Consider the following 11,827-nt stretch of genomic DNA (forward strand, 5'->3'; position numbering starts at 1 on the left):
GAAAAGTCTATGTTTAAAAAGGAAACTTTTTATATTTTGTGAAATGATAATATAATTACTTGACTAGATTATTAAAACCTTTACAATAAATTACTTAATTTGAGGACTTTATAAAAGGCAAGTTATGGAATGCAATTTCAGGTAAGTTTTTTTAAATGGCTAGATAATTATTTAAGTTGTCAGTTATTTATATTTTTCATTCATAGTAATTTAATTTTAGTGTTAAGTAAATTAACAGCAACGTTGTAATTAATTAAGGTTAACTAATTATCTAGAATAGTAATTGTATAAAAAAATATAAATTATAGATTTCCTAGAAACTTCAACTTGATATATTGGTACTAAAAATTTCTTAAATTTAAATAACACTACAAACTCAATAAATTTTTATACTGTTGGTATGTGCACCTATAAGCTAACTTAGATTGCATGATTAACTTTAATATTAAATAAAACAACAGTCACATTAAAATTGTATTTATTATTAAAATGATAGTAAGTATAATATCAGTAATTTATTATAAAACACTATTATAAATGCAAGTATAACATGTAGAAGTATAACTTTAGAATAAATTGTCATATATAGTAAAAAAAAAAAAAAAAACTTACTTACTATGAGATATACATCAAGATCTTTTTAAAAACATCAATTAATATATTCAGCAAAGAGTCTGTATATAGAGGTTGAAACTATTGGAAGCGAAAAATTCATAAACAGATGTCACAAATAGCTACACAATTTTCTTTAGGACAAAATTCATGGACATTTTAACATTAGTCCTGGCTACAATCGACAAGTCAGCACCGTCACAACCATTGCTGGGTATATTATATATCATACATTAATTATATAAAATCGTTTATTTATCTTATGTTTCTAAGTAATCCACATACCACGTGTGCGTATTAAAGTTCAGACTATTAAGGATTTATATGCCCAGCCCAAGTTTGCGTCGTCACATTAAATCACTTTAATGTATTAATTTGGATTATTGATTGATAAACGTCAAACGCTAAGTTTGTATTGTGGCGATTCAAACTTGTAATAAGCATATTATTATTAACTGTGACTAGAATAAACCTGCGGAGAATATTATTCGCTATTCGATACATAAATTCATACGTCACATTCATGTTATATTTAATTTGAAAAACCAGTATGGAATTGCAAAAATTTAAGTAAAAATATGGCTACTCTAGTACAAGTTTACATAGAGATGGACAGGTTTTATAACGTATAGATAATAGAAGTAGGCGCGAACTGATGTAGGTGTAGTGGAATTTACTGTAAGTATTCCATGTTGAGTCAACGATATTACGTATACATAACGTGAAAACTGTAAGTGTTAAAGTTTATTAACTTCATTTGAGAACAAACTGTCGGAACTAAGTCTCTCGTTAACATTACATCTTATTAGTAGAATCGTTTAACAGACCACCACCTGCCACTTATATTGCATTGCTAAATTACAAAGGCTACAACACCATTAATACTAAACGAGCCAAGCTCCACTTAAATTTTAAAAATACTCTTCTAAAACTCTAATAGAATCGGATATATTTAAAACAACTACATATACCTAATACAGTATGTTCATAATTTTTATTTGTGTAACATTACGAACGTGCAAATGACATCAACCTAGTTTCCTTAAGACATATTTTTTTTTTATTATAGAAAAGATTTCTATAAGAAGTACAACAGTTCCTATATAAAATATTATTATTTTGAATCTATATTAAATTCATATTTGTCAATATTTATTTCCTAAATGTGATCATTTTTCATTCAGTTCAATGTATTAGTTAATTCAAAAATTAAACGAAATCGTTCAAATATTTATTATACGTCGTAGTTAAATCCTTATTCAATCTTATAACCTATATATTGTTGTGTAGAAGCAAGAAAAGAAATGACATCTAGACATTACATTACAGAGTCCCCGAACAATTGAAAAAAAATTAAATTAAAAAGTTTTAATAAATTGCAGCGTTTGAGGCAAATGGAAGATGTAACGTTACCTCAAATAACGGATGTATATTTTAAATTAACCTACAGTATCTATTCTGTTAAATATTTAATATTTTGTGCGCGCTCACGAAGCTGCGAAGTCAAATAGCTCGCTGAACAAAAATATTTGTAAAGCAGTTGTACTCAGTGTTACAATTGTATGTATAATAAATGTACACAAAAAATATAAATAGCGAACGCAAAATGTCGTTTCGATACCATGATTTAAAAAACAGCACGTTGAAAATGTCAGTCAAGTTAAAAATATAAAAAAAAAGTCAACAGTAAAGCTTCTGTATAGTCTCATACAGGAGGTAGAACAGTCTTTAAAATTCCATTATTGCAAGCTCATTAGATTCACGAAAAATTAATTATTTATCTTAATAGTTAATTATTAAATACAATAAAATGCTAAAAATTCAGAAGCGCTGAAGAATGATTCAAAGAATACAATTTGGCACATATATTGCCTATATTGGTAATCTAGTGACAATCATATGTAATGATCGTAGATGCTGGTGTGAAGTTCCAATTCCTCAGGACAACACTTGTCCACAGATTGTGTATGGATTGAGGAATTGTTAAAAGAAAGCTGCCTGTATAGCTACGGGATATTTTAGCGATGTATGTATGACAAGTGAACCAGGAGCGATGATAGCTCCAGTTCTTCAGAGTATCCGTTGGTGAGGGCTACACTTCGATATCCGGGGCGAAGGCAGCGCAGGGGGTAGGTGGCCTGGCCCATGAAGTTAGGGTCCCCGAACATATCTTCGTCTTGAACCAAGAACCGGATGAGAGCCAATTCCGGGTTCGAAACCTCGAATTCGCAGATGTCGTTCCAGATTGGATTTATGCCGTTATCAGCTGATAATATGACATAGAATTTAATAAATAAATATTAATTACGCTCAATGTAATATCAATAGTAAATGAGCATTGCAAATTTTTTTTTATCTTTAGACGAATTACATTTTTTATTCACTATGTTCGATTCCTATTCAAAGAAACAATGAGATTTTCCGTTCATAAGCCTTTTTTCATTAGTAACAATTTTTGTATTCAGCTGACATAAATTTTCTCAACGTATAAATTTAATATCAGAATATCTTAAACAACTTTTACTTACTGACTGTTTTTGTGACAAGCTTAACGCCGCTATCGTGTTCAGCGCCGATGATTTCCACCTCTACAAAAGGGCTAGCGGTGCCACGACCAGATTTGCAGAGATGTCTCGCGCCAATAAGGCGCAATAGAATGGAAACGGGCGACCGAGCGCGCGCCCCGGCTTCCAGCATGTAGCTTGGCTTCAGAACGTATCCACTACCACCATTTTCTCTGAACTTGCCCATGTTCAGTTGCATCGGTTTGTCCGGCGTCTGATAGTTCAACGCCACCAGCTGAGAGCCAGCGTTCCAGAATGGCACCGGGTTGTAGTTAGAGGAGTCGATCCTCTGACCTTTCGGGTAGATGCGGCTGAGCTGCACAGCGTGGTATTTCATGAAGAAGCTGTTTTCTTGCTGACACATGAGGCGCTCCGCTTTGGTCTCGGGGAAGGAGGACATCTCGCTGTAAATGAAGCCGCCATTGCGAAGACGTTCCTGATTGAATGTCACCGACCGGCAATACACTATCAAGTCGGATATTTCCTTTGCAATGCGCCAAGTTCGCTCCATCTTACGGTGCATTAGTGACCTAGCGCTGGCGCTCTGAGCTGCTTCTTTAATCGCAGACAGCCATTCTAAAGCGTTCTCACGAGTGGGAGCTGCCATATCGAAAGGAACGCAGGTGGTAGGACTTTGTACGCGTACGATCCACCTCGGAGCCCCGCCTTCTTCGCCTACTACCAGTTCAACAACGGCCCCCAGTACATCTACGACGCCCTTTTGTAAAGAGCCTAATGCAGCGCTCTCACTCTCCAGACCCTGTGTCGATATGATCATTTAAAGCCCTTTGTACGATTTAAAAATATGAAATGTGCAAGGCAAAATAAACATAATGAAACATAAAGGTGCATTAATATGTGTGCGAGTGTATGATTGTGTGAATGTGAATGGTTTGTGTCTTACAATATCTGGGGCGTGTGGCAGTTCCAACTCCTGTACGTAATTTGCGGGGAACCAGTGGTGCTTCTTGCCGCCGTAGTCTCCACGCCACCAGCCATCGTCCGGTTTGTCCACATTGCTAATGATCGCGTGCTTGCAGAATGACAGCTCGTCGTCCTGTCTCGCTCGGTAGTCATACAGCGCTTTCACTGTTATCTGTAGCATGCTTCGCTATCTATTTCTCTTGTAATTCTCATTTGTATTCGTATTATATTAGTGACTTTTTCATATTTTATTTTTACATACAGTTGATAAGATATAAGTGACTCAAAATTACCCACTGAAAATGTTTACTGTTACGAGATTAAGCAATCATAGGCAGCCGAAACTACTTTATGTTCTAGGGATATAAATTAGCGAGGCCCTATCCAAATTTATTTATCATTTATCGTGGTAAGCATAAGCAAAATGTAATACAAGCTCATTAATACTTTAATTCTTACTAATGCTTAAATAATTGGAACATGACATTTTTGTTACTCATACCTGATTCCGTCAACCGATTTGAAAAAAAAAATGCATTTGCTCCATTCAAACCATACAAAAAAAAATTGCAATTAAATGGAAAGCTTCTCTTTTTTTTATTGATAATAATATTCGCAAGAGACTGTAGCAATAACCGTTTTGTTCTCAAAATAGCTATTCCAGGCAGATATTAGTAAATTCTCAAAGTCGTTCATTTCTAAACACCACTATCATATGTACAATATATGCATTTAACTACACTCTCACCGTTGTCGCCTCCACTATGTAATAAAAAAAGAAAAGATTTTAAGTCACTATTATTTATTTTTCGTTATCACCTTATATGAAGAACTTTTAGTTTCTTTATAATTTTTAAGCTCTTGTTTACGAAACGCCAACTACCGAATGAAGTTACTGAGAATGAAATGACCTATAGTCTATACTATAGCACTAGTTTTCATGTGAGTGATAAATCATAATTTTAAAATAATAAAGATTCCAAACTTAGTTACTACATATAACAAGCGGTTACATTATCTTATAATATATTACGGTACCTTTGAGGTGAACGTTGTTGGGTCCATGTATCCGGGTGTTCCGTACACGGAGCTGTCGTCGGGCTCCTGTTTAATCGTTTCATATTTTTATACATATATATGATTTATAAAAGTATTTTAAATTGTTTCTAAATTAATATGTGAAGACAACATGGATGTTAATATTTGATTTTGATCAAATTTAGTACACGAGTAGAAATTGCCATATAAAACTGAGGTTCAGATATTATATAATATATAGCAAAACTACATAAAAAAGTAATGTTTATATAATATATGCATTGTCAGACGTATATATACATACGAGAATATCAAGCTGTTATATATTTATATGTACGTACTGTATAGAATGTACCAAGATTCATTGATTGATTTAAAGATCATCTTCGTGATTGTTACGTATCATTAATTGTATTGTAATAAGACCTATTAACTAGAACAATGGTTTCAAGTAGACTTCTTAAAACCGTAGGATTTTTTTTTATCAAGGAATACGATTAAGTCTTTTACGTTACTTTACTATTATTTATAATTTATTTTTGTTGTCAGTTTGGAGAATAAAGGTCTTAATGACAAATGATCTCTAGTGATACTAAAATTTTTTTTATGGTAAAACATTACTGCTTAGGAGTTTAAAGAATATCTAATTATAATGAAATTCTTATAAATAAAGTTCAAAGTATTAATTTCGAACTATGTAAGACTTTTAGTTGAATATAAAAATTTTACCGTGACTTTTGACTCACGTTAGCGATGCGGCGCACAATCTTATCGCTGATAGGGAACCACAGCTTAACCTTCTTGTAAAGAGCGTTCTTCTCGTAGTAGTTCACAAGTTCAACTAACGATTCAAACTTCACCGTACCAATGGTAAACAACCTCCCCTCCTTCCTGATTCTGCAGTGCTTTATTTCACGACCAGTCCTTTGTGTGTAAACTTGATTATTTTATTGTTATGATAATTCAAAAAGATTTTCTTACTGCCACCATTAAATAGCAAAAATTTATTAATAGCCGATATAGAGACTTTATATTTAATAATAATCGTGGAACCTGAAGCTGATGGCATATGAGTTAGCCTCCTTTTCGCTGTGCCTCACAAGGAAGGCTCCGTCTGTGGCAGCCCTGCGGAGTAGCTCTTCAGCATGAGCTCGCGAACACTGACCCTGCCACCACTCCTGGGCCTCGTGCTTCGTCGGCTGAGGTACTGGTTCCCGCAGAGTAATCAAGAACTCCTGCTTCCAACAACAAAATACATTCTGAATACAACATTGTAGATCATCAAGACTAATCTGGAAAGAAAAAACATACCTGACTCCGTAACGGATGCTGACGGTAGTGAGTTATCAGGCTGTAGAGACTGTCGAAGCATACTGATTCGATCAGGTAGTACTTAGTGGTACCACGTTCCTGTTTCAACTTTATCCTGCAGTGGTTAACTTTATCCTGCCGCCAGAAGGACAGGCAATAGTCGCCGACAAATGTGACGCTCTCACGTACCAGGAATGTACCGTCTCCAAGATGGGAGTGGGCTCGCAGAAGGTCTTCCGCCTCCTGTCTGTTTCCAGCCAGGCGACCGTGGAACCAACATTCTGCGAAGTGCAGCTCGTCTTGAGGTACGGAACCATTCTCAGCGTCAGTCTCCCCGTCACTGTCGGCTTCCGTTTCCCCAGGCGTGCTGTAGTGTTCCGTATAGTACAGTTTGGTATCCGTCAACACGAATGCGTGCGGATTCCACTCCTTGTCCACGGGATCCTCGAGATGTAGTATACCGTTCTTGATAGTGTTACGTAGATCTAAATCACGTCCTTCCTCTTGGCGAACAGCGAATGAATTCTCCTCGGCGCCCTCCGGTAGCTTTTTGTGTTTAAGTATAATTTTCTTGAGTAAATCTTGCGGTGACGGTAATTTGGTTTCGTTCTTCTCAAGAGGTTGTATTACCAGCATGTCCCCGAAAACCTCCTGGAAAGCGGCGGCCATACGCCTCTGCTGGGGCAGCGTACAATTGTCTTCGATGGACAGTATAAGCGGGTAATCAGATACGACAAAAGCATGCTCTTTGATGGTGCGAAGAACGTCCATGAACTTTATCTTGGTAGTAAGCGTGTGGCCGTGATAAATAAAAGGCATGCCTTCCGGTCCATCCCAGCAGTCTAGTTCGATGCACCGGCAACCCGCTCTCAAACACCTCACGTAGGCCTCAAGAGATGATTCACTTGAAAACTGATCGCCGGTTAAGTATCTGAAATCAACAATATATAGAGTCCGAAGATTAAATTCATGAATAATTGAACATATTTAAAACACTTACGTATTGTGGGACGACGCTATCCAATAATGTGACAAGGGTCTTGTCATATCTTGTGTTACTTTGGAGTGTTTACTGTCCCAGATAGTGTTTTGTTTGGAAAAGAGCATTTCAATGAACTGGAAATAAATTTAAGTTAATAATATTTCTTTGTACAGCGATATATTACGGATATTATTGCAACAATGAATAACCTCATTGAGCGTGAAGTAAGGTTCGGATATGTCGCGCTGGGGGTCTTTTAGATAGTCCCTGATGAACTGTGATGACTGTGCCTCATCTTCGGCGAGGCGGTCGTGTTGCTCGATGGCGAGGAAACGCTGGAAGTCCCTCAGCGTGATCGTGGTGCCGTTAGTACAATACAGTGAATACTTATCGAACAGATCGTGTACACTCTGCAAGTAAAATAGATTATACACATTACCGTCAATAGTTTTCTCTTCACCATAATCTCATATCTTACATTATATTCTTTGGTAGTTGAGATTCAATCCAAAAACATGAGTAAAATCGTTTTATTTATAACAATTACAAAATATGTGCATGTTTAACATTGGTCTTGTTTAAATCCATATCATCTACATCAGCAACTTTTACAAAGGAAATCGCTATACAATGGGATGGTTATTACGATGTAGTCTTAATAGGCTGGCTACACATCGGCCAAGAAAATTGTAAAATCGGTGCGCTCGCTTAAAATTCAAAATATATAAGACGCCTAGGAAGAATTATGGGAAATATTCTATTATTCCATATATCTATAAACTGGAGATCTACTTATATATTAATGTATACGAGATAGAATACATTGAAAACTTTTACTTCTTCAATATATTTTGATGTATCTTTATTGAGGTACATTTACATATTAAACGATAATAAGATTTTTTTTTCATGTAACATTAATGTATACCATATTTCATAAAATTTTAAAAGCAAAATTTCTTAACATCAGCATTAATTATACTTTGATATACTAGAGTGAATTATTTGAAGCTAACATTTTTTGTCCGTTACGTCTCCAGTAATATTATGCAGCGAATTAGCATGAACTACGTAATCCCCAACGAACGGCAATATTCAGTTGACAACAGGATCACAAATTGCAATTTAATCTGTCCCATTTTCTTCTAATATCTCACCTTAAACCGTAAAACACAAATATCGAGAAGTGTCATCCCGCATTAGCTTATTTTGTAATATATTAAAAATATCTGAACAAGTAATATGAATTTATGGGTTGATATAAATATATACAGGTCAAACTAAACAATCAGTTCGCATAGCAAATGAAATGTCGTACATGATGTATTGTAAAGAAAACACACAACATTGTTGACTTTGTATGTAAATATCTTGAGACTAGGTTTTATAATTAGCACGATCCCATCTCTGATATTTTTTTCTGCATACATAACATAATGATAATTTAATCTATTAACTGTATATATAAAATTGAAATATAAATTACCAAAACAAAATTATTATTCATTATATCAGTATGCATATAATGCATATATTATTTAATAATTTTTAGGGCAAAAACTAAATTATCTTTTTATTTATATTTCATTTTGGGAAATTTTATTATACAGTTATACATAAAATCCTAATATTATAGTAATATGCATATATTGCTCTACACATTTGAATTTTTTTTTTTCTATTAAAAAGTACACAGGCTGACAATTTGACCATTTTCAATATTATGATTGTAGTCCATACATATCTCGTAACATCATTATAACATTTGCAGCAGCCATTAATACAAAAATAATTTAAAAATATCATATTAATACTAAACATCACACAATAATTCAATTACTGCATAGCCTTACTAATTACTTAGTAACATCAAACCTATGTGTGTATATGTATCCTATGAATAGCAATCAATCAATCACCAACCATTTCCTATAGAGGACTGTCTACTATGTTGAAATATATCTTTCATCAATTTGTTTTAAATTCATATATTATATGTACTTCAAATTTAAATGTATTTATAAAATTAAAATCATATATTCTATCAGTATTTTAAGTGAATGAGGCTTTATTCGTATATTTTAAAATAAGATATTAAATAAAAGATTGCAGATATTAAAACTTTAGGGCTTTAGTATTAGTAACCTGTGTATTGTTCCTAAATGTTCTAAGTCATTGTCTTATTGCTATTAGCAAAGCTTTAATAATAAAAATAAATTTTTTTTGTTCCTCCTACTTCATATTATAAACCAAGATTAAAAGTTCTCCTTAAAAAAAAAATATTGCAATTCACAATTAACAATTTAAAATAATGTTATAAATAACAAGTTATAAAAAAAAAAAAACATCTTAATGTGAAGATATATTTTGTGTGCAATATACTATAAAATTAATACGGGCATAGCATATCTCAGTTTTTAAAGTATTATATATCTTAAGTATGTATTACTTACATTCTCATCATATATTAGTTTATGATAAAGCACAGAGAAGTCATCAAAACCAATTTCACCCCTCTTTCCAGCATCAACCTCTTGGAAGATGTCTCGCAGCTTGCTTGTCGAAATCTTACAATTGATCTTAGGAAGGAATGCTTTCACTTCTTTAAGAGTTATCCTGCAATGTATTAAGATGATTTTAGCAAATAAAACTATTTTCACATTAATGATTCACATTTATATTGTTGTATCTTACTTTTCATGTGAATTTTCAATTGCATAAAATTCACGTCTCAGCCATCTCTCGATCAGCAAGGGATATGAAGCATTCACAGCTTCATCAATAAGGAACTTTAAGCCTTGTTTCCAAGCTTCACAATCTTTATCAGTTTGAGCTGTAATAGTCAAACACAAACATAAATATCTTTCAAACACACTTAGAACCAAATTCATGGCAATGATTTATAGCCCGATTTACAAACCATAACAAAAGGAGGGCTTTGAAAATAGGTATGTTAAAAGGTTTAGAGCAAAATTCTATTATGGGATATTTGCTATGACTTATAAATGAGTTTACATACCTGCAAATGATGCTGATCTCAGTTTAAACTCAGTTCCATAATAAATGGTGAAACATTTACTGCTTTCCAACCTCTTAGTCTCATCTGGCCACCGATCGAAGTCCTTCGAAGATTTTCCGACCCTAACTTCTTTGATATCTCTGATGTCGAGGGCACCCTCAAATGCGTGTCTTTGAGGTGTTCCATGTCTGAACCAGATCACTTGATATGTTTCCCGGCGGACTGATAAAGTCCGTCTTTCTGGTCGCTTACGAGGGAAAAACTTTAGAACACTGGAGCCACGCTCTATGTATGATATTAGTTGATCTGCTTCATGTATAAGTCTGTCACTGCTGCCTCCGGCATAACAAACAGAATTCATGGCACTCATTGTAAATTACTGTTGACACCAAAAAGAAAATGCTTGTGGCTACATAAATAAAAAGGAAATAATTTAATATCAGAATTAAATTTTAACTAAACTTCTAATATTTTTACTTTTTGCATTTACTCTAGCTATTATTTGTTTGGTTGACATTTAAACTTAAGAAGACATGTATCACTCGCACGGCGGCACACTGCTTAATGCCAAAGCCAATAGCCAAAGACTGCGCTTAATAGTTGATTGTCTAACCCTAGTCTCAAGATCTCGGAACTTAAATCGATGTTTGATATTATATTCGATATAAAATATTCGTTCAGAAACGACTTTGTTCTTTTTCATTAAATAATTTTGATTTACGTATTTCCTGCGGTAGGTGCCTTTATACATTGGCAAAATAACTATCCTTAATGAATAACTAATGTTTAAACTGTCATTTAAAATATATCATGTTAGAATTAAAGAAGAAAAAAATTTATTAAAGCACATAATACATACTTGAGGATTTAGAAATTGACGAATATTAAAAATATACGTAAAATTTAAGATATTGGCGTGAAATAAGTAAATACGTATTTGGGAACTTGTTAATTTTTTTGTTTTTCTCAGAAAATTTTAATTCTCAAAAATTATATGTAGTTAACTGGAAATATAGACAGAATTAGGTACTCGTAATTTTTTCAATACCATCTTTAAATGTCTCGGCTGGTTTACATCGATATAGTAATTATATCGATTTTATAACAATAAATTAAACCGATAAATCGTCAAGAATTTAGTATGAGCAAATTGAAGCTTAGAATAATTCAATAATAGTCGTGTAGAAATGAGTAATAACACAGCTTTTAAATTATTTAATTTTACTAAATACTTTGTAGGAACACTATTCATATTTGTATTATTCCTAGAAGTACATATTTTTCAAATCCAAGTAAGAAATTGTAGATCGGTTTAAATCTACTAATTCATATACTAACAGAAAAAATTAAAACTTACCATTTATCTACCTTCAGATA

At 33.4% G+C, this 11,827-nt stretch overlaps 1 protein-coding gene across 1 annotated transcript; it reads right to left on the reverse strand.

Moving 5' to 3' along the window:
• Positions 1 to 461: 461 nt before the first annotated feature.
• Positions 462 to 11,019, reverse strand: LOC116778064 (1-phosphatidylinositol 4,5-bisphosphate phosphodiesterase gamma-1). Its single transcript, XM_032671923.2, has 12 exons — positions 10,451 to 11,019; positions 10,126 to 10,264; positions 9,885 to 10,047; positions 7,641 to 7,841; positions 7,450 to 7,565; positions 6,450 to 7,380; positions 6,192 to 6,373; positions 5,885 to 6,062; positions 5,139 to 5,204; positions 4,081 to 4,272; positions 3,141 to 3,936; positions 462 to 2,878 (listed from the first exon to the last, which is right to left on the reverse strand). Exons 1-12 carry the CDS (start codon positions 10,818 to 10,820, stop codon positions 2,631 to 2,633), a joined length of 3,582 nt encoding a protein of 1,193 aa, XP_032527814.2. The 5' UTR covers positions 10,821 to 11,019; the 3' UTR covers positions 462 to 2,630.
• Between the last annotated feature and the right edge of the window lie 808 nt (positions 11,020 to 11,827).

The sequence above is a fragment of the Danaus plexippus genome, chromosome Z (genome assembly GCF_018135715.1).
Source record: "Danaus plexippus chromosome Z, MEX_DaPlex, whole genome shotgun sequence".
NCBI lineage: Eukaryota > Metazoa > Arthropoda > Insecta > Lepidoptera > Nymphalidae > Danaus > Danaus plexippus.

Bases quoted from the DNA above. Each gene is read 5' to 3' on its own strand.
- LOC116778064 (XM_032671923.2), bottom strand. From the start codon at position 10,820: ATGAGTGCCATGAATTCTGTTTGTTATGCCGGAGGCAGCAGTGACAGA. The intron at 10,048-10,125 runs GTAAGATACAAC...AATACATTGCAG, and splicing joins ATTGAAAATTCACATGAAAA to GATAACTCTTAAAGAAGTGA. The intron at 3,937-4,080 runs GTAAGACACAAA...ATATCGACACAG, and splicing joins TGCCACACGCCCCAGATATT to GGTCTGGAGAGTGAGAGCGC.